The sequence below is a fragment of the Chelonoidis abingdonii genome, chromosome 13 (assembly GCF_003597395.2).
Source record: "Chelonoidis abingdonii isolate Lonesome George chromosome 13, CheloAbing_2.0, whole genome shotgun sequence".
NCBI classification, from domain to species: domain Eukaryota; kingdom Metazoa; phylum Chordata; order Testudines; family Testudinidae; genus Chelonoidis; species Chelonoidis abingdonii.
In genome coordinates, this window is record NC_133781.1 from 17,593,682 (window position 1) to 17,617,460 (window position 23,779).

At 43.5% G+C, this 23,779-nt stretch overlaps 1 protein-coding gene across 3 annotated transcripts in view; it reads right to left on the reverse strand.

Moving 5' to 3' along the window:
- Nucleotides 1–247: 247 nt before the first annotated feature.
- Nucleotides 248–23,779, reverse strand: part of SAP30BP (SAP30 binding protein) — a 53,265-nt gene continuing 29,733 nt past the window's right edge. For all 3 annotated transcript variants that reach the window (XM_032792912.2, XM_032792913.2, XM_032792910.2), the window contains 8 exons: nt 19,487–19,529; nt 12,142–12,230; nt 7,088–7,179; nt 6,525–6,585; nt 5,134–5,185; nt 4,157–4,215; nt 2,696–2,780; nt 248–1,480 (listed from right to left, as the gene is read on the reverse strand). In XM_032792912.2, coding sequence (XP_032648803.1) covers nt 1,299–1,480; nt 2,696–2,780; nt 4,157–4,215; nt 5,134–5,185; nt 6,525–6,585; nt 7,088–7,179; nt 12,142–12,230; nt 19,487–19,529 — 663 coding nt within the window. In that variant the 3' untranslated portion in view covers nt 248–1,298. The remainder of the gene's footprint in view (nt 1,481–2,695; nt 2,781–4,156; nt 4,216–5,133; nt 5,186–6,524; nt 6,586–7,087; nt 7,180–12,141; nt 12,231–19,486; nt 19,530–23,779) is intronic.

Below are 23,779 nucleotides of genomic sequence, written 5' to 3' on the forward strand. Positions count from 1 at the left end.
TAATGAAAGAGCTGAGAAATCTTTAAAAAGGGATATAAACACAAAATATGTCCAGAAAATGGTCTCAGTAAGACAAAAGTCTAAAGAGCTTTCCGTGATTTCTTAAAATTCCATGGGGAAAAGTTTTAAAGTAAACACTCCCCTGCAGCATTTGCAACCCAGGTATCAACACTAAAAGTGAAAATAATGGTTTTTTTCCATTAGCCAGTCAGAGAAATGCACATAGTAAGATATGAAAAGGACAAGAATTTTTAAAATTTTCCATTTTTATAATGAAGGATTTTTAGTAGCATAGGTAGGAAGCACCTCCCCTGCCTCCCCAAAAAGTAAAATTTAAGTTGACTTAAATATCTTTTTCACTACATTGGAGCAAACAGTACTGCTGTGTTTCACAGTATAAGTCACTACATTATACATAGACAACATGAGCTTCTATATCAGGAACACTTTCCTCTGGCGATCTGGTATCTGATCTTACTCCATGGAGACAAAATTTCTCTCGGTAGCTCTCTCCAAATGCACGCTCTGATTTCACAAATGTGACACCCACAGTCCAGGTTCTGCACAGGGGGTCTCCATCTCTGTAAGAGGCTAGCAAAACCTGACTATTTTATATTAAAAAATTTCAATGCTTTTAACACCTGATTACCAAAATAAAAGCTACATGGATATAGGTTACAGATGTGAATAGCAATTGTATGAATGTAGACTCATTTCTTTGCATGTAGATTATACACTCACATCTCAGCTATGCTTACAAGCAAGGATGCTGATCAGCCTTGTGCGCATTAATTCCCTTGAGGCAGAGCGTGTATGCGTGGGGAAGACCAAGTCATAGGGCAACAACCTTTAAAGCGTGGCCTGAGATGCAAGAGAATGACCGACATTTTCCCATTTATTTTTAAAATTCAGATTTCCAGTAGGGATAAGACTCTCCAAGCCATAAAAGTAACAACACCACAACACCTAAATGAGCTAACGTTTACAAGCTGACACATTGCACACCACTGGCCTTCAGCACACTACAGAGCGACTGGTCATTCCAGCAGTGACACGGGATAGAGAAACTCCTTTCTATGAAGGTCAGTCCTGTGTGCGCACACCTGATGTTCCTGCTTCCCCCACTTCCCTTAATGGGGTTGGGGGATGGAAGGGGGGGGGGGCATGTTGGATCTGTTTTCAAGTCTTGTCATTTTGTACTGAGCAAATAAGAGTGACCTTCTCCTCTTCCCCTTCAAAGGGTGGTGCCTTCAATGAGAATTCAGTCTAGAAGCCCAGGTCAGGTCTCAATGCACTTGTCACTGCTTTGCTTTTTTCACTATGGTGCCAACAGCAGAGATAACTGTGGTTTTGGAGCCGCTTGCGCTGGTGGTTACTGTGACAACCGCTGGCAACGTTGCAGTGGTGGTGAGGATGGTGGGCTGAGCTATTGTTGTTACCGGGATGGCAGAGTCCCACTTACTTTTTCTCTTTTGAGCATCTGATTTGGAAAAACCAAGAGAGACTAGTATTAACATTAACAGCCATTGATCTTAAGAGATCCCTCTCCTTCTCAGCCCTCCAAGTACCATTGCCTGAGTGGACAGCATTTCCTCACCCCTCTATGAGGCAAATGGAACTTGGTCAGGAAGTGTTGAGCATAAACCTAATGGAACTTTGAACCCCCAAAGGCAAACTGAAGAATCTGCACCCTTTATGCCCCTGAACTCTTAGAAAAAAGTGACATGAGATTTACTCTCTACCCCAACACCAAAGTAGGTTTGGTTTGGACAGAAAACATGGATCTCCCCATTCCATTAGCATAGGGGTTCTCAAACTGGGGATTGGGACCCCTCAGGGGGTCGTGAGGTTATTACATGAGGGTCACGAGCTGTCAGCCTCCACCTCAAACCCCGCTTTGCCTCCAGCATTATAATGGTGTTAAATATATATAAAAAAGCATTTTTAATTTATTAAGGGGGGGGGAGGGTCACATTCAGAGGCTTGCTATGTGAAAGGGATCACCAGTACAAAAGTTGGAGAACCACTGCATTAGCATGAGGTATAGCACTAACTGTTAAGAGCCATTATCCAAATTACAACATCAAGTTGTTCATCTCTTTTCCCAACCCTCTCCTCAGGCTCTGGGGAAAGACCTGTTCAAGAGACAATCAACATCCAGCAACAAATTCCATTAACCTTGGCACAAAGAAATCCTTCCCTTCCCGAAGCTTACTGCCAAACCTTCCTACCAGGAAAACAGGCAAGCAACCCCCAATCCCAGATAACTAATACTGGTAACACTAAGGCCACCAACTCCTGGCAATCTGTCTTCTTCGGGCTCCTCTACGTTACCGCTTAGGTCAACGTAACTTCCGTTACTCAGGCACCCCGCCCCCCCGAGCAACGCAAGTTACATCAACCTAAGCACTGTCCACACTGGTGCTATGTCAGCGGGAGACACTCTCCTGCTGACACAGGTTCCACCTGTGGAGGTGGAGTAATTATGTTGACGTGAGAGTGCTCTCCCATTGACAGAGCTTGTCTTCACCAGATGTGTTACAGTGGTGCAGCTGTGCTGATGTTGCTCGGTAGTGTAGACTTGTCTTGTGTCAAGGGGATGGAGAAGAAAGGGATCTTCTAGGGTTTCTGGGTAGCATGAGAGGCAATTCCCACAATTGCAATGGAATTTAAGTTTGTCATCACATGTATTTACCTCCAACGGCAGTGCTGACTGTTGTGGTTGTGGTGGATGAAGCATTTGTTGTTGTGCCCTTCTTAGTGCCAGTCACAAACTCAATCTAGAAAGGAAGAAGAAGGGAGGAAAAAAAGAACAGATGTTAATATCTAGGTCTTCTTCCCTCACTATAAAGTTATTCTTTAGATCCAGAATGTAGCAAGGTATAAAGAAGAGACAATATAGGTGAGGTATTTTTTTTATTGAACCAACTTCTGTAATAAAAAAGTTATTACCTCACCTACTTTGGTCTCATACATTCTGAGACCAAGAATGCTACAGCACCTGAGCAAACAAAGTATAAAAACATTTACTGGGCCATTTCACTTATCATTGGTATGTTGGGGAGAGAAAAACCAAGTACTCCAAAACGTATCAGTTACAACCGTTATGAAGATGTGTAATATGAAGATTCTCCATGTGTAGACAGATTAGAAAGTTTGGTACCATCCTTAACAGACAGATCAGGACTAGAATCCTGGTCTGTACAGACACATCTTTACAAATCATTTCTTCAATGAGAAAATAAAGATAGAAAAATAAAAGCTGTCCTAGAAAGCAAGTCCCCGCACACATGGTTTACAGAGACTGAACCACAGAAGAAAACCTAGCAGCAAGAGCCACAACAGCCTGCAATTACATACCTATAAGTCTACAGCCATGGGAAAGGAGGGGGGATAGTCACAGGTGACTATATTGTTGTGCATAAAGCAAAACAAGAGGCAAACAAAGAGATGGCTATAAAAAGAGTTTGCTGCAAAAAATGTCCTTGTTGCCAAAAAAAAGCATTCTACAAATCTGAAGTGAGATCTCGTTAATTAACTATTTGGATATGATTTCCGAATGCCAGCCCCTAATCCAAGTGCCTCACCATTTGGTGGGAGTGTGGGTGATGAAGTCCTCCAGAGTTATATATAGTGTTTTAAATGCATTGACTCAATTTCCTAATACGCAAAAACATTTTCAGGTATCAGGGGGTTGATATGGGTCTAGATATAGTCAAAGTGGTAATAAGAGAAAACAAACACCAGGCCTGAGTTCAGTGTGATTTGCTGGGGGAATTAAGCTACATTAGGCTGCGTGACTAGAGGCATCGTGTGAAAGACTAAGTACATAGTAGTTATTCATAGAGTATTGATGATCTTGTATTTGGAATACTGGGTGCAGTTATGCATGCTCTGATTTAAGAACATTGACAAAACTGGATGGGACTCAAGTAGCAAAGGCAATTGGGCCTGGAGAGAAACTGACCTACAAGGAAAGGCCAAAAACCTAAATCTGTACAGTTTGGCAAAGAAATGAATAAAGGGGAAGATGTCAGAACCGCCTAAAAATACCTAATAGTCAATACAAGGGGTAGTACATGGAGGAACATGAAGCAATGGAATGAATAAAGGCTGGGAGATTGATCTCTAAATTCCATAATTCTTGATTTATTACCTTTGTGCGCTCCTTCTTGGCCTTTTCCAGTTTGTCCATTTCAATCTTCTGTGCTTTGGCTAAAAAAGGTTGATACAAGAAGTTATAAAAAGCAGGAGATTCAGCAAAAGGAGTAATTCAACTCTACAACAGTTCCCGTCTCCACCCCCACAATCAATAGGCAAGGTCCCACATTCAGAAAACTACTGAAATCAGCTATGAAATAAAAATACTATCAAGGCAACATTCCACTTATAATTTCTTTAGTCTCTTCACTGCAACCAGAGCCTGCTTGTATCTCAGACCAACAATTTCAAGGGACGGACTTTCCAAACTAATGGAAACTCAGGAAGTTCTAGGTCTGTACCAGGGCTGCCCAGAGGATTCAAGGGGCCTGGGGTCTTTGGCAGCAGGAGGCCCTTGCTTCTGCGGTAATTCAGTGCCAGGGGGTCCTTCTGCTCTGGGACCAGCCGCCAAAGTGTCCCAAAGACCCACGGCAGGGGCTCCCCGCTGCCAAATTGCCGCTGAAGACCCGGCACTTTAGTGGTGGGTCCCGGAGCAGAAGGACCCCCCGCCATGGGGTCTTCGGGGTAACTTTGGCAGCGGGTCCCAGAGCGGAAGGGCCCCCCCTGCTGCCACACTGCCGCCAAAGACCTGGAGAGGAAGAAGCTCTGGGGACCCAGGCCCCGCGAGAGTTTTCCAGGGCCCCCAGAGTGAGTGAAGGACCCTGCTCCAGGGGCCCCGAAAAACTCTCGTGGGGGCCCCTGCGAGGCGCGGGGCAAATTGTCCCACTTGCCCCCACCTCTGGGTGGCCCTGGTCTATGCAGCCAAACTGGACTAGTGCCTAACCAGAATGCAGCAGGCATGTTCTGACTTTCCAGTCATATCAAAAGGGTGTTCAGTTAAAATACGGTTGCTAAAGCTCCAGCATGATTCAATAGCACTAATAAAAGCTGCAGGAGTGATCAGAAAGAACGGAAAGATATCCTTAAGATCACCTAGTGCCTCGTAGTAGGAGTCCTCAGACCACCCATGAGGGTCAAACATGTCCTGAAAGAGAAAAGGTTTAACATTATTTCAGGAACTTGTTTGAACAGTAAGATATACAAAACACTTCAACATTTCACTCAGCATCAAACATGTACTTCTATTAAAGTACCACAAGGAAGAGAAGGAAATATTCACTACAGCTCTAAATGCCCCTCTCCCGTATTCCAATCAGACATAAAAGGTTCATATGCATTGTAGTTGTAGTTACATTGGTCCTAGAATATCAGAGACACAAGATGGGTGAGATAATATCTTTTATTGGACCAACAGAAGTTATGTAATATCTTTTATTGGCCTAAGCTAAGAATCAATGAATCTCTTATGCAGATGTCATAAAACTGTGGGGCACGCCCCCCAGGGGGACACGGAGGAACATTCAGAGGGGTGCAGCAGGTGCAAGCCAGCCCCTACAGGGGGTGGCGAGGGAGCACCACCCAGCCCCACCTTAGCCCCATCCCAGCTCTGCACCTGGCCCAGGGCCCGGCTGCTGTTCCCTACGATGGCCCAGCAGCGGCTTTGCTCCTGGCACCGCTCCTGCCCCCAGCCTTGGCCCCTAGCTGCAGCTCCATTCCTGGCCTGGGGCCAAGAACAGAGTTGCGGGTCCAGCTGCCGCCCTCCACCACAGCCTGGCTGCAGCTCCTCAGTGCCCGCCTTCCCCCAGTCTTCGCCCCCTTACCCGATCCGTGTGACCTCCCCCGCCCCGCCCAAGCCTTAGCCCTGCTCCCAGCCTTGGAGTGAGGTAAGTCAGGTTGTGCTCTTCTAAAGAGCACTGTTTTTCAGGTGTGAACAGTCAAATATTTTACAAGATGTTGAGGCTGAAGGGATTAACATGAATGGACACCCAACTCCCAGATGCCTAACTGTCTTTGGCTCCTTCTACAGTCTTAGCCTGAAGCTAGATATGTTCCTGGTACCATTTTCCATCTGACAATTCAATAATTTGCATGATTTGTACTGGTTTATGCCATTTCAGTGAGTGATAGATGCACTAAATATTTCTCATTGCAAGTAGACACTTGTTTCCCAAATTTGTGCCTCCTGAAAGACTGACAGGCCAAAGAAGAATTTTACCTGCACCACTACAAATCCCCAAATTAGCTGTCCCCAGCCACAGAATTCAAAGTGTATATCGCAAAGCTATAGCTACTGGAGTTCACTGTTATACAGAGCACATTTTACTTCAATGCAACTAGAAATCAAACTGCAAACAAATCTCTAGCTGACTATTTCCATCAGCCCTGAAGTATGAAGCCCTAAATGTCCTGGCTGAGGAAGAGGACAGGACTGATGAGAGCTTCATGTACCCACCCCATCTCCCAGGAAATCTCTCTCTTCTTACCTTGGGATAATTTGTACCAAGTTCGTCGATTGCACAAAACTGGATCAGCTTTTCATAGATGCTGAGACAGAAGAACAATTAGTTTATTTCTAGCTTTTCCCTGCCTTTCTTCAAGTTTAAGCTCATGGAGTTTGTTGGTACAAAGAGGCTGGTGCTCCTTTTCAATGGCACAGGTGCAGAATCAGAGTGCAAAGAGTAACACTCTGAAGACCTATAAACACCACCACAATATGCAAAACATGCCAAAAACCCTGGTTATTCCTCCCTCCCAACTAGAGATTCATCTCTAACTCCCAACCCAAAACATACCATCCACGGAATCCTACCTAAAGCCCTACATACTTGGTTTTAAAATTTGTGTTTTAGTCGTGGTTACATGGATCTCCAAAGAGTCTAATGCTCACTCATTTGAGATGTTTTTCTAGATCCTCTTGCTGATTTCATGAGCAGTAACAGTGTCTATTGCTCAACATCCCCAATTTCTGACAGGACTCTAATGGCAGGGACGACGAGTCTTGGAATTAGCTTTCATGTGGAGTTGTAACCCCAAAGGAAAAACTCACCTGGGATTACGAAATTCCTTCTTCCTCTGAATGATGTAGTTCATATCCATGCCCTCTTTCATCTTCCTATCGTACAACTTTTGTATCTTATCCTAGATAAAAAGGAAACAATGTAAGAGCCAACACCAAGTAGTAACACACAGACTGTGCTTATTGAATATCTCCTAACAAGGTTGTCTTATTTCTGCATAGTTAAACCCCAAATGGCCCTCTCCCACATTAGAACAGTAATTTTTTCAGAGGCAGGAAGGCTGAAGCAGGCACATCATCTGGGCTGATCTGCAGTGACATTGATTCTTCTCAGACTCACAAATCAAAGATCACTCTCCCCTCCCTGCATAATCCACTATACAGTGGGGGCTATCAAGCTCTTAAAGGAGCAAGGGCTCCCTGCAGCAGCAATGGTAGAAAGAGTTAAACAAAACAAAGCAAAGCAAATTAAAACCCCATCCTGCTTGTTTCAGATCCCGAGGGAAAGAGATGGATTAGTTCAGTGGTTTTCAAACTGTGGTCCATGGACACCAGGAGGTCCACAGACTACATTTAAGATTTCCAAAGGGGACTGCAAATGAAAAAAAAAAAAAACGGTTGAAAACCACTGGATTAGTTCCATGAACAGGTTTGTTTCAGACTATTTACATTATGTTCAATATGCCAGCAATACACTTGGAAAGAGGGGGAAATGAGAAGAGGATCTCTTTAAAAGGTGGGGGGGAGAGGGATGTTCTTCAGAGGAAAAACAGTCCCCTAACCCCGCAGTCTTAATACTTTCAATTGAGTGTAAAAAAACAAAAAACACCCCCAAAATCAAAGCATTTGCCACCACACTATGGGGGCGGGGAGCAAAGAGATGGATGATCTTGAGAAGTACAAAGCTTGATGAAAAGCTTTTAAACCAGCCAGTGGCTTGACACGGGCAGAGCATTAGTGATGCTATTAATGGATTAAGTACTGTCCGACAACAGTTCAGCCCCTTAAATAGGACTTGAATGGTCTCTTACGATTATGCCCAACGCAGGAGATGATTCAAGGAACATCCCACCTCCTATGCTAACAGTGAAGCATTAAAGCCACTATCCCGGCCTGGAAGAGACTGGGGTGGGGGTAGGGCCAGGTTTCCAATTAGGCAGGTGCCTGGGGTGCTGGCATTCTAGGCATACCTTCCCTCTCTAAAAAACTGTGCGCACCATGAAGATCAGCTGCAGGTAGGGGGTGCTGAAGATGCTGTGCCTAGGGGCGCATAATGTGTAAATGTGGCCCGCGGTGGGGGAGGCACAAAAAGTGAAAGATCCCTTTCACTTCATGTCCTTAAAGTCTTTCCTCTTGTGAGCAGGACTGCTCACCAAGTTGGATTTATGAGGCTTTAGATTAACAGTGCAACTGAGATTCAGAGTCCACACAAAAATTTCTCCACTAAGTTACTGAGACAATTAGTGACATCTCAGAAGGCTGATTTGGGAAAAAGCAGCCAGCATCAATGCTACTCTCTGAGAGTCCCTAAAGTATAGATCCCGTGAAAGTACTGAGAGAAAGGAGGAACTGAAGCCAGGGGCAGTAAGATGTGTGCCAACAGCTCAAACTGGGCAACCAGCATTCATACTTAACAGTGCAATTCAAGTGTTTAATTCTCTCATCTATTCTCAAAATCTCAGATGTGCAACTGGAGAGAACCGACGCTGGGCTACCCAAGAAAAGGACACGGCTCACTGCCAGATCTGGGTAGCATAAGGGAAGGGGAGCAGAGTTTTGCTGGAAAACTAACTTACGTGCTCTGTGCAAACAATGTTATCTGCAGGCATTGCTGATGCTGTCCACTGTCAGTGCCATACTCTTGGTAACTACCCACTTGTGAATGTCTTTGGGCATAGGGAGCTGGTTAGGAGAAAGTGACCTCTCCTTGGAGGTCCTGCAGCTGCACAATGCAGGGAGTATTCCAGTGAAACTTGAACTGCTGGGAAAGGCAACTTAAACAGATTCAGAAGGTGTGAAATACTGGATATAATTACCTTTCAAAAGGAAGGCCGTAAAGAAAACTGCATCTGTTTTGCTCAGCAGGGCAGCATAAAAGTTCAAAATGCACTCCCTACTCCAGTGATTTTGGGCAGAGTGTCTGACATGCAGCACAGAAAGCAGAAAATGGAAGATGCACTTTCAACCCTGAATAACCCGGGAAATGTAGTTACTTGGTAGGTTTTAAACTACAATCTGTATTTGAATCTTGCATGAAAGGCAGTCGTCCTGCTGCTAAGCAAGGTAGTTTGTGACACTAGCACTATGAGGAAAAAAAAAACAAAAAAAACTTATAAAAGTTAAACTATTTTTCAAGAAGTGAAATTCCAGAGACTTTACAATAGAAAATTAAGATCTTGTGGCTGAAATCCAAAATTTGGAAGCAGGAGATGCAGATTCATATTCCCTGCTCTGCCACTGACCTCCTGTGTGACCATGGGCAAGTCTTTCAACCTCTCAGGTCTCAGTTTCCCCTTGTGTAAAATGGGAATACTATGTCCCCAACTCAAGGAGGCCCCTTCTAGCCCTGCATTTCTGTGATTTTACGTGTAGTAAATTTCACTACAGTTTACACAAAGTAGCAAGATCCTTGGATGAAAGGTCAAGTATCATCAGGTATAAAATTGCTACTTCCTCAATTAAGGTTGATCTTTTAGGCGAAATCACACAACCCTATTAACATGTCCAAAGGAGGCACCACAAGTTTTGAGAGAACAGTTGCAACTATCGCTGAAATTCAGCCTCTAAATCTGAAGTGTTGATAGCACCGCCAAGATGGAGTCCTCATATTTAGAATATGGAATGTCCACAAAGCAAAGAACTAGTGGATCACCTTGAAAATAGAAAAGAATTTCCTCTCTGCATAGAGCTTTTCAAGATACAGCATGTTAGAAAGATAAACTGAGCAATGGAAGGTAGAGATACCAATGGAATAAAGGACAGTTTATTTCCAAATCTCCAAAGTATGTCAGGCCCCACTACAGAACTGAAAAATATTTTAGTTGCGCAATTTGCAAAAGGCAGTTTGCTCTGCTTGCAAAACTGGAGTGAGTCTCCATTCTTTAAGGTGGTTTGGGGTAGACATATTCCACACAGGGTGGAGACAGCTGAGAAAGGAAATGGATCAGTCTTAATTTATCAGATCTTCGCACCAGTTTACTGCATTCCTCAGACCTATGCACTCTTACTCATTCACTGATGTCACACCATTAAAATCTCTTGCAGTACAAAAGAGAACTAATAATGGGCGTGTCAGGTACACCACACAAAGAGGATGCATTCTGTACTGTGATTCAAAATGACTTACTAACCATTACAGGGTTGTAACTCACCCTTTGGAGGTCTCCACACAACAGTTCTTCACCACTGTGCCATCTTAAATTGTCCACCACTATTAAACCTACTAGCAGTTGGCAGGAAACAGTAGCCCCAGCTTCATTTACCTTCCCCAATCTATGGCATGCAAGAATGGGGACCACTATTAAGTAATATTTGCAGTCTTTTTCCACTTGTTTCAGGGAATAACAGTTTTGATACACAAAGGGGCTGCTACACCTTTCTATGGACAGCTCTCCCAGATACACATATGAGTAGAGGATTGGAAAGATGAGATTTATCACCGTTTACTGATAAATAGATTTCACCATACACACAAACGGATGAAAAATATACTTCAAATGACAATCAACAATTTACAAATAGGCAAAGAAAGAAAAATGCTGCTTGCTTGAGAACTTCAGAGTTTGATTTAAGGCTATTTACTTTGTATATTCTGACGTGATGTTGATAATTTGGGTTCTAATGGTTATAAAGCTTTAACTTTTTGTATCTCAAAGTCTATTGTAATTAAATACTGTCTGACCCCACCTTCAATTTCCCACAACTGTGAAACTTTAAAAATAGATAAAAATAGAATAAATGCTTAAAAATGTCAAAGTTTGTCAAAATTATATTTAAAAAAAGTCAAATTCTGCTATGCCTACATATGCATTAAACCCACTATCAGTAGTGAATTCTGTTCCTTTGGCATAGAGTTAAGTACTAATTAAGTACTAATACGATAAAAGATTGCATTAGCATCAGATGCAAACACAAGCCACTCTTCATCACAAGGTAGCATTAGCAGCAATTACACAATTGCATGCCTTTTCCTGTCTCCCCACTAAATCCAGCTCCATATCTGCCTCAGAAAGGAAAACAAGCTGGGTGAGGAAATATCTTTTTTTATTGGACCAACTTCTGTGTGGCTCAGACTCTCTCACCAACACAGCTCTTCTTCAGATCTGTGGAAAGGTACCACAGCAAAACACAGGAGGGTCCCAGAGCCTGGGTTCCAGCTCAAGCACAAATGTCTACACTGCAATTAAACAGCCCTGTAGCCTGAGCCCATGTCAGCTGACACAAGCCATTAGTGGGTGTTTCAACTGCAGTGTACACATACCCTTAGAATTAAAGAACCCTGTGGAAATATATTACAGTTAGATGGGAGAGCTCTTACCAAGTCTGGAACCCAACCAAAAATGGTAGTTTCTTGATTTAGAACAGAACCCACCACTTCTGAATTTCAGCGCAGTACTGGCCAAGACAAGATCTGGGCTGTGGTACGCATTCCCACACTATCCATTTATTATTCCTGGGTAGTTATGGAAGCAAGGCAAGAGTTATTTACAGAGATTTTTGTTTGCATAGTACACTTCTCCACCTAGTTAGAAATGGGGAGTTAATTCTGTTTCTTCGAAAAGGCTGAAAAGCAGCTAAGGTGATAAATGCAGTTCTTTTCTATTCAATGAATGTGTCATTTTGCCCAGTGTTGGGTGAAAGACCTTGCTGTAGTGCTCACACTGAAGTGCGGTAAGCATGTGGGGGAACCTTTACACTGCATTTGACTTGCATGAGATTGAGAAAAAAATTTCTCAGATGGTTTTGATTCTGCGGGAATCTTTTTTGCTGCATTTTACCAGCTCTTAGGATGTTTGGTCAACTGGTTAACTGAAATTTCAGACAAATCCAGAGAGACGGAAAACTGGAAGAGGGTTTATACCTACCTGTAAGTGGTTTGAACACCTGCCTGGGGGTTCTGGAGGGATTTTGATCTCATCTGGAGACATATTTCTTACTCGCTCTGAGAAGGAAGCTGCAATGAAAGATCAGGACATGATATCCAGCACCACTGCAAGCCGTTTTAAGCCAACAAGTCATGAAAACTCATTTTACACTCTAACTGGCACTATTCTGTCATTTTGAGGATTCAGGATTGGCAAAATGGGGAGAAAGCTGCAAATCAGCACCCAAGGAAATTTGGCAATTTTGTGCAAGCGGCTAGAGACTAGGAGTTTTGCAGAATGAAGGCTGAAGAGCATTGTCAGAAATGTGCATAGGAAGCTCACGGCCAGTGCTTAATCCTTCCCTTTCATGAACACAAGAATTCATTTAGTGGCACTGTGAAAGGCAGGTGATCTTCCAACTTTACCTACTGCCCCTTCTATTCCAACGTGGCTAGCAGTTTGCTTTTTTGGGGGGGGGGGGGGGGGGGGTTAAATCAGACAGAAATGGCTCTGTAAGTACAGGAACAAAAGCTGTTCAAAAGGCATTATTCTATCCTAGCACTGTATACTATCCTACGCACTGTGCTTCACTTCCGCATCAAACTGTGCACACCAATTACTTTGCAGTCTTGCTCTGAAAGATTCAGATAACGTGCTGTCCACAGCCAGAGTCTTCCCCTGCCCTTCAGAATATAGTCCCACAAAGAGTATCATACTGTGAAAGTGAAGAACCAAAAGGAAGAAAAACCTAAACTAGTCCAGATTATGGTCTGTTTTGGAAGAGATCAAATTTGGACTCTGCTTATTTCAGGACAGCATGTTTACATCAAAATGATGCAAGCTGAAAACAGGTACACATCTCCAACAGTTGCCAGGAGTTACCACTCACAGCTTCCATCTTCAGTTTAAAGTTAACATTTTCTTAACAGATGCATTGAAACACCCCCCTGAGCGCAGCAAGTTACAGTGCTGTAAAGTGCCAGAGTGAGCACGGTTCCCAGCATTGTAAGCTAATCCCCTCAGGGAGGTGGAGTACCTGCAGCGCTGGGAGAGCTCTCTCCCAGTGCTGGTGCCGCGACCACACTTGCACTTTGAAATTCCAAGTGTAGCCATACCCTCAGAAGGGCTATATGGAGCAACAGCAAATGGAGATGCAGCCATCAGCATTACAACTGCTCCCACTTTTCATGCAGCCAGCAGTTCTTCTGAGTGGTAAAGTGCTCTAATGAATAATCCCTTCAGAAGAACAATGTGTGGAACTTTATGTATATTGTATTCCCCGTGCTCTTTCCCTTTAATATCTGGCACAGTTATCATTGCTAGAAAAAGAACTGGCATTTCCAACTTTAGGGGGAAGGATAAACTGAATAGTTATGAAACAGCTTCTATGGAAGATTTTCAACATACTGGTCCTGCAGATGACTTTAGATGCTCCTTTTGAGCTGAAAGGATTTGGGATGTTTGATCCAGCCTCCAACTGTAAACCTTCAAGGGATACTTTGCTGCCATATTAAAAAACACTCTTCCACTGCAGAGACTATCGTAGTACTTCTTTATCAGGCTGACAAAAGGTTCAGTCTGACTGAAGATACTTACACAGAATTCTGCATGGCACACATTAACCCTAGGTAACCCAGCACCACAGTTTAGCTGTAGGCAGCTTGCCCTTTGCATGCTTCTGTTGGGAAAGGATCAGATCTCATATCTCTTCTCTTAACATGTCCCCAACCCACCTTAACCATGAACAAGTTGAGATACCAAGGACTCCGTTGGGTGCTACATACCCAGGTTTCAAACCTAGGCTTTTCACAGCGTGACATCCAAATTATGGGCTCAAATAGGACAAGGGTGACAGCCTTGACAGAGGTTACTCTCTCAACATGAAATGAGTAGTAGGGCCAAAGCAGGCTTTGGATGAAGGGGTGTCAGAGTACTTCAATTTAATGCTTAGACTATGTCTGTCTACACTACGGCTTATGTGGGCAAAACCTCTGTCATTCAAGGGTGTGAATAAACCGTCTCCCTTAATGACTTAAGTTACACCTACGTAAGCACCGGTGTGGACTGCGCTGTGTCAGCGGGAGACACTCTCCTGCTGACATACAGTTTATGCTGCTTGTGGGGTACGTATAGACATGGACTTCCTCAGGCTAGGTCTACCCTACAGACCTTACAGTGGCACACCTGTAAGGTCTCCTGTGTAGCCACGCTATGCCGACAGGAGAAACCTCTTCCATTGGTCTAATTAAACCAGCCCAATGAGCAGCGGTAGCTATGTCAGTGGGAGAGTCTATCCCGGAGCTTCTGTCAATGAAATTTATGTCAGTTTTTCACGCCCCTGACTGACAGAAGTGTTAGTGTAGACATAGGCCTTGTCTACGCTACCGAGTTTTGTCGACCAATCAGTGAATATGTACAATACATAACCACCCCAACAAGAGACGTGTCTTTTTCCTCTAAATTTTTGTTGACGAAGTGCCAGTGTAGACACCATGCTTGATTTCATTGCTTTAACTGGCCTCCAGGAGCTGTCCCACAATGCCCATCGTGATTGCTCAGGTCAGCAGTTTGAACTGCATTGCCCTGTAGCCTGGTAAGCAACCATTCACCCCTCCCCCTTAGAAGCCCTGGGAATTTTTGAAATTTCATTTCCTGCTGGCTTGGCATGGAGAGGTCTCTTCATATCTTCTCAGGTGCCCATGGTGGGTTATTGCACCAAAAGCTCTCCTGCTTCGACAGCTGCTGAGCTGTAGGATCTGATCAGCATATGGGGAGAGGAGGCTGTGCAGTCCCAGTTGCACTTGTGCCTGTAGGTATCCCAATTCCTAGAGCTCATTTCTCAAGGCTTGTGTGAAAAGGGCTATGATTGGGACACGCTGCAGTGCGGCGTGAAGATGAAGGATCTGAGGCATGAGTACCATAAGACAAGGGATGCAAACCATCGCTCCAGTGCTTCACCTAAGACCTGCCGGTTTTATAAGGAGCTAGATGCTATCCTCGGTGGTGACCCCACCTCCATTGCCAAAAGTCCTATGGATACTTCAGAGGGCATGGAGGCGGTGGAAAGAGGCACTAACCTGGAGGACCAAGTTAGTGATGAAGAGGTGAAGTTAGATGACTATGTGCAGCTCCCGGCGGGGCAGGCAGCCAGGAACTGTTCTCCATTCCAGAGACGTCTAGCCAGTCTCAGCAGTTGCTCTCTAGTGAGCAAGAAGCAGGAGAGGAGATGCCTGGTAAGTGGCTATGGTTTGTGTAATGCAGAGGTGGGCTCAGGGTAGAGAAATGTGGAAGGCTGGCTGTGTTTCTGTGATATGCACATTTCCCTGGGTAGCTAATCAGTACGACGGAACAGGGTGTTGATGCATGCCAAGATCTCACAGGAATCCTCCAGAGAGATCTCCAGGAAACTTTCCTGGGGGTACCTGGTAATCTTCTGTTGAAGGTTCCATGGCAGAACAGCTTTGTTCCTTTCCCCCATTGTAGGAAACTTCCTTGCTCCATTCAGCAATCACTTGTGCAGGGACTAAAGCGGCACACAGGTGAACAGCATCAGGAGCAGGGCAAAAGCCACAAGCATTGAGTAGATTTACCCTCATTTCCCTGCTTACCCTTAATAAGATGTCTGCTAGAATTACCCCCGTCTGTTGAAAAGTGTGGGAATTTTAGAATTTTTTTCCCTAGTATGCTGTACCATGACCCTTGCAAAAAGTGTGTGCTCTTTTTCCCATGTGGAGTGGCCTTTCCTGCCACTCACCGTGCTTTGGGTGTTTGTGGAGATGTGCTGCCTGGCTAGGGTCAGTGAGAAAGTGATTGCATTGTTGTAAAAGGTGTATTTAACTGAAATGTTTGAATACTGTGTATGACTAATAATCCTGCTTCTGTGCATTGTTCTGCGTGCTTCGGCAGATGTGGCCTTCAGGAACAGCCCATACGCCCTGGCCAAACATCTCCGCCAGATAAGAAAGTGCCTAAGATGCAGCAAAGAAGACCTGTTCCGAGAGGTACTACACTGCTCCAATGTAGAGAAAAGGGTATGCAAGGAGTACTGGGAAGCTGAACGGCAAGACAGAAGAAAGAATCAGGAGTTTGTTAAGGATGCAACTGAGCAGATGATTAAAGTAACAGATGGGCAAATGCAGATGCTTAAGTCCTTAATAATGCTGCAGACTGAGCAGATCCGTGCTCACCTTTTCCTGTAGCACATTCAGAACTTTTTCCCATGTCCTTCCCCACACCTCAAACTCTGCCTGCAACATTCCTTTCCATTCTCCAGAACTACTTGTTTTCCCATTCACTCAACCCCCTCGGACAACTTTCATAATGATACCTGGACCTATACATAGCTCTGAAAGTCTGCCCTTCCCTTGTTCCTCTTTTCCCACCAACCATCTTTGTGGGTGCTGTTTCTTGTGCAATAAAAGCAAAGTTTTCAAATGGTAAAGCATCTCTGTTTTCTACAAATTGAGTTTGCAGGCACTACCAATACATGCATAGGCATTTTAATCATTTGCTTACTGGAACATAAGGCCCCAAATGTCACCATTGCTTCCTAGGAAAACTACACATAATGTAACATTGAAGCACCAATCACAGAGATATACATCACTTGTTCTCATTTTCAAAGTGTTGCCTCAAAGCCTTCCTGACTCAAATTCTCCCCCTCTGGTCTCCTCTGACAGCCCTAGTATCTGGCTGCTCAAAAATCAGCAGCCAAGAGGTCTGCCTTCTCAGCACTCCATCCCTGAGCAAAAACTTTCACCTTAGCTTCACAGAGATTATGCAACATACAGCATGCGGCTATGCCCATGGGAATATTATGCTCATTAAGGTCTAATCTGCCATTAAGGCATTGCCGGCGCACCTTTAATCTGCCAAAGGCCCATTCAACTATCACCCGACACCTACTCAGCCTGTTGAACCGCTCTTTACTGCTGTCCAGGTGTCCTGTGTGAGGTTTCATGAGCCATGGCTGTAAGGGATATGTCAAGTTTCCCCAAGATCGCTATGGGTGTTTCAACATCCCCCACTGTAATCTTCTGGCCTGTAAAGAAAGTCCCTGTTTGTAGCTTTCTGTACAGGCTGGTGTCCCTGAAGATGAGTGCATCATGCACCCTTCTGGACCACCCAGCACTGACGTCAGTGAAATGCCCACAGTGATCTACAAGCGCCTGCAACATCATGGAGAAGTACCCCTTCCTATTGATGTACTCCGTTGCAAGGTGACCTGGTGCCAAAATTGGAATGTGTGCGCCATCTATCACCCCTCCACCGTTAGGGAAACCCATTTCTACAAAGCTGTCCACTATTTCATGCACATTTCCCAGAGTCAGTCCTTCGTAGCAGGATGTGATTTATTGCCTTGCACACATGCATTAACACAGCCCCAATGATAGACTTCCCCACTCCAAACTGACTCGCAACCGACCAGTAGCAGTCTGGAGTCATCAACTCCCACGAAGCGACTGCCGCATGCTTCTCTACCAATAGGGCAGCTCTCATTCTGGTGTCCTTGCGCCGCAATGCTGGGGCGAGTTCCGCACACAGTTTTAGGAAGGTGGCTTTCCACATCCGAAAGTTCTGTAGCTACTGTTCTTCATCCCACACCTACATGACGGTACGATCCTACTATTCAGTACTTGTTTCTCAACTCCAAAAGTGACAGTCTACTTTACGCAGCTGTTCTGTGAATGCTAAAAGCAATCTAAAATTGCTCCTATCCATATCATGAAGCATGTTAGGTGCCTGCAAGTCTTCTTCAGTTAGGAACTTCATGATTAACTGCACTGCCATCCGCGGTGTCTTCATGACAGTTAACAGAGCGCAGGAGAGCAGTGTGGGATCCATCCTTCTCACAAAAAGATGCCATAGTGCACAGCAAATGAGGGCTGTTGCAAAAATGCTGTGAAAGAGATGGAAGCCCACAGAGTGCTTGGACAGAATGCAATGCATCACAGGGCATTGAGCCTGGTCCCAAGATACACCACGATCTGCTCTACCTTCCCACAATACTGTGTCGAGCTGGACTGTAGGATAGGCACCCACAGTCACACTGTCAATGATAATGCCCACACTGTTGACACGCCCTGCTGACAGAGGGAACGAGTGTGAACATGAGATTCCGATTTTTATTATGTCGACTTCTGAGCGTTAACATCACTTTTGTCGACAAAACTTGGTAGTGTAGAAAAGGCCATAGCCTCAAAGTGTCACAGCTATACACAAGGTGGAACAGATTGTTTAGCATAAGCAGTTAACACATTTCAAGGGATCATTCAAGGTAAAATGGCTCATTAACACCCCTCCAGTCAGAGAGGAAAGGAAGGCAGGGGAGGGAGGCAAGCAATGGGGGAAGGAGAGTGTTGTTGGTTTACAGATTTTGTAATAAGCCATAAATTCAGTGTCTGTTCAGTGCATCATTTCTAGTGTCTAGCAAAGTTCTGTATTTAAGCTCCCAGGCACATTTTTTCAAGGTGTTGTGCAGGTTTCCTCTGAGGATGAGGACTGATAGCTCAGATATATGCTGTTAGGTCAGTGTGTAATATTCACAGCAAAGCACTCCCTCTACCACCTTGAATTCTTCAATTTACCATTTTACTAACTATCATCATCATAAGCAAACTCACTACTGTGACGGTGTAGTAGCAATCGCAGGTACAAAAGTGGTCCTTTAAGCAGCGAGGGATAGTTAGAATTCTGCAAAAGGTCTGTTTGTCTAGGCTAATTGTCTCATAGGCAAGTAAGAGATGAGATTCTGCCCCACCATCCTATTGCTCATGATAAAGATGGAAGAATAGATTCTGTATTTAGGTTGGTAAGTTTCCATGCCAGTTTTGCAATGTCGACTTACACTACAGGGCCTAGGGATTCCTGCTTTAGCATAATGGCTACAAACGGAACCCATATGTCACAATATATCCCTGCTTTAAATAGAAAATAAAACTAGCAGTAGTGTTACTGAAAAAGGCCTCATCAACAATTTCCTTAAGTCTCTCCCCTTCCCCCATTATGAAGGTTCTGAAAGAGGCTGCCTTGACAAAATCATTACTGGTTTTCCAGATGAGTTTAAAATGACCTTTGTGTTTCCCCTATATTTAGATGCACATAAAAATATTTGCACACATTTTAGGCATGGTTGTCTCCCTTCCGAAGTTCAAGCCAAACAATCATTAGCACGGTAGATGAAATCACTGAAAATATTCCATTGAGATGAAAATGAGCACAGAGGAGAAGACTTAAAAACTGCATGAACAGAAGGGATCCAAGATGATCTTCATTAGTGGAGAGAGAAGCCCAAAGAGATAGTTCGCATGTATATTTTAAAATATATAGCATTATGTGAACTTACCAACTAGCTCCTGGGGATCTCTCTTCTCCAGTTCTGAGAACTCCTGAGGGAGGAAAATATAACAATGTTAGCAAGATAGGTCACGCACTAAAATCATGGGCTACACAAATGTATATATTAGCTCTCAGAACACCTAAATAAAGATTAAAAAGGAAGAACGGAATGTAAAATATTAAACATAAGACAATGCTTGCCCCGAGAATCATGAAATGCAGGACTAGAAGGAATCTCAAGAAGTCATCAAGTCCAGCCTCTCGTGCTGAAGCAGGATCAAGTAAACCTAGATGGTCATCCCCGACAGTGTTTGTTCAACCTGTTCTTACAAACCTCCAGTCATAGGGATTCTACAACCTCCATGGGAAGCGTATTCCAGAACTTAACTAAACTTATAATCAGAAATTTTTTCCTAATCTAAATCTCCCTTGCTGCTGACCAAGCCCATTATTCTTGTCTTGCCTTCAGAGGATATGGAGAACAATTGATCACTGTCCTCTTTATAACAGCCCTTAACGTATTTGAAGACTTCTCAGGTCCCCTTCTCAGTCTCTCTTTTTCAAGACTAAAGATGCCCAGTATTTTTAACCTTTCCTCATAGGTCAGATTTTCTAAAGTTTTCATCATTTTTGTTGTTCTTCTCTGGACTCTCTCCAATCTGTTCATACATTTCTTAAAAAGTGTGATATCCAGAAGTGAACAGATATTCCAACTGAGGCCTAACCAATGCCAAGAAGAGTGGGACAATTACATTCCACACGCCTGCTAATACACCTACAAATGATATTGGTCTTTTCTGCAACTGCACCACATTGTTTACTTATTCAGTATGTGATCCACTATAACCTACAGATCCTTTTCAGCAAAACTACTGACATCACGAGAGCCATCAAGTCATCAAACCCTCTTACAGGATGCTTTCTATTCTTGCAAAGACTATTTCATCTAGGAATTAAGGCTTGATTTTTATGAGCACTGAGCATTCTCAGCGCCCAGTAACTTCAGTGACAGTCATGGTGCTCAACACACCTGGGGGTGGGAAGGAGGATCAGGTCTTAAGGATTGACCAAACTGGATCAAAAGATCATTGATTCATCGAGACTGGTACTTGACCACTGACAGTGGATAATACTCAGTGCTTCCCACCACCCCTACAACATACAATACACTTAGCCAATTGCGCATAGCCAGAGTGTCCTCCTTTTATTAGGGAGCCTTTTTATTCACTCACAATTCAGAATTCAATATTAGAATTCCCTTAATGGGACATAAATAGAAACAAGATCCCATATAAATTGTTTGGTAGACCTCAGTGCTGTCCAAGATGTCAGTGAGAGCTCCATGAAAAAGGGGAAAGTAGTCAAATGGAGAACAAACTGCTCGTCTATCAGTCTTTTGACAAGGTTCTCCCAGCAGTGTGATCAGCACTACAGAATAGTAATATCCAAACACCAGAAGAGAGAGAGGCTCAGAAGCAATATCAGTTCATTATCTTTGCTGATAGTGCGCCTCAGGGGCACCAGATATGAGTGGCTATACTGAAAGCAAGAGTTATTCTTCACAACAGGAAATACTGCTCATTTGAGAGAACTGTGAAGCAGAAGTAGTGATAAGACCATGGGCCAAACTGTTCATGGTTACACTCACGTGAAGTTATTTTGAACCTACATGTACATACATATAAGAGCAGAATTTGGCAGTATGGATTTATACAAGAGAAGGGGATTATGGAAAAGGGTGGTCAAATGTGATTAAAGATTATCCAGAGCCAAGTTTGGAAGCAAGCATCATAACACTTCGAAAGTCCCAGGAAAATGACTAGTTCTTACACAATTCTCCCCAGATGAGAAGGGCTCTGAAGCAGCCATGGCAACAGTATTCTAACCACCTCCCTCTTCCCAAAAAAAGCCCTTCACGATTCATTGGGCTCTGTGTCCAAAATTCCTCAGAACACTGAAGCTATTCATTCAACTTGAAATGAACACAATGCTGCCTCCTTGTTGCTTAGCAACCAAACTTTCACCACTATATTTCAATAAGGAGGGGCTTTTTATGCTGGGTGAGGGGAAGAGAAGGAGAGGTCAGTAAGCTAATTTGGGCATTTGCTGTGCCAAATTCAGGCTGGCATTATAAAAATCACTAATTCCCAGGGGTATTCAGTGCCTTCGGGATCAAAAACCCAGCATTCCTTTTGTAGAACTAAATGAAGTGCAGTGATATTTACCGCCTTTCATTTAAAAGCATTGTGGCTGTGAGTACATTCGGGTCATAGAAACATAAGGCTGAGGCTATTTTAAAAAATGAGGTACATGGAGGAACACATGTGCCTGCTAGCCAGCTGGCTAGGAACCAGTCTTGTCCTTTTATGTGGAACTGAAGTGGACTGGACTATTGTGTCTTCGATAGTACTGATCTTCCTATACATAGTTAATGTGCCCACACTGTAGTTTCTAGATGCCAGTATGCTACCACCTATTCTCTCAGGCCATTTAAAAGCCTTTTGACAGAAAATGACATTCAAGAGAAAATTAAAAATAGATACTTAAAAGTCTGCAGGAAATTTCCCAGCAAGTAATTTTAAATATCCACTGAGAGGAGGGACATTGTCTTCATGTTAAAGCACTGGACTGGGACTCAGGTGATGTGGGGGTCTATTCCCTGTATTCCTAACAGTGTGAGACTGTGGGTAAATCACTAACTGTGTGTGCCTCAACAACCCATCTGTAAAATGGGGATAATTCTTCCCTACCTCATAGGATTGCTGTGAGGGCAAATTCATTAAATGTGAAATATTCACATACCAAGAATGACCACAACAGACTAGACTATGAAAAAAGTAAGTTCATACAGTTACAGATATGGAAGAGAATTATTGGGTCCTTCCCCTCCAACCAATGCAGGATTTTTCCTAGGGCGGCTTAATCAGTCTCCCAGGAGAGAGAGAGTGCTTGAGACATATTACACAGCCTAACAGATCTTACTATATACATAATCTCTCTTTTCACCCCGATATCTAGGACACTAAATACACAAATTCAAACCTTAACATCTTTATGGGGGAAAAACTACTTTTCACTCCACCCATAGTGAGGTAGTTATTTGATAGTTCTTTTCTTCTGAGGGGACACCTCTGGGGAAAGAGGACTACTTCAGTAAGTACCTATTGTCCCTACCCTTTATCTAGAGTTCTGACCTCTCCTTGTTTTTCCAGAAGGAATACCTAGATGACATTAATGAGTAAACGAGAGCGGTACACAGATTGATGCGAGAAGATCCCACTGGAATGAATTATACTGCTATGAACATACTTAAAAAGGTAACAAAGGAAATGGTCAGAAATTCAACAGCTTTTAGAAATGCAGTAACTTTCCCAAATAACCAGACAAAGAAAGCATTCAGCAGGCCACTCACTTACTATCACAATGGTTCCTTCTGACCTTAAAGTCTATGATTATCATGGTTTTAAGTGAATAACCATACTAAGAAGGGCATTCACCACATACCGGTAAAGTTACTGGATTTTCAAAACACTATTTGCAGGTCACTTTTAAATCATCTGGAGCAATCCCTGCAATGGTAAATCTGAAACTGAGGGCATTGTCTACACTACAAAAATTATGTGGATCTAACTACTTAACATAAGAACAGCCATAGTGGGTTAGACTAATGGTTCATCTAGTCCAGTATCCTGTCTTCCAACAGTGACCCATGTCAGGTGCTTCATGCATGTCTTCTACAGCTAGCTCCTTTGGTTAAATATATATCTACCAAGTGTTAGGGATCCATTTTGTATATGGACAGGGAATATACAGGAAATGAACAGAACAGGTAATCACCAAGTGATCCATCCCAAATTCAATAGCTTGTGTGTGTTCACACTTGGCTCCTTGGGTCGGCAGTGCGCATTCTCACTAGGAGCGCTTGTATTAATTGTATTGTCAGTGTGAGGCATTGTAGGATGGCTCCTGTGTTAGCCTAATTACACTGACCGTGATTTTATGCTGCTCAGGGAAGTGGTGTTACTCAATAGGTATAGAGAGGCACTTACACTGACAGGAGCCAAATTTAGGTGAAGACACTTCCACAGCTAGGTCGATGCAAAGCAGCTTATGTTGACCTAACCCTGTAGTTCAGGCCAGGCCTCAGGAAAGAGCAGACAATAGTCTTAACAGTAGTAACTGGATGACTGAAATTCCTCTTGGTAACATTCTTGTTTAAGCATCAAAAATTGATTTTTAAGAAGTGCAACATATCACAAATAAATTAGCTCCGAACAGGATCGGTGTGATTCTATGAAAT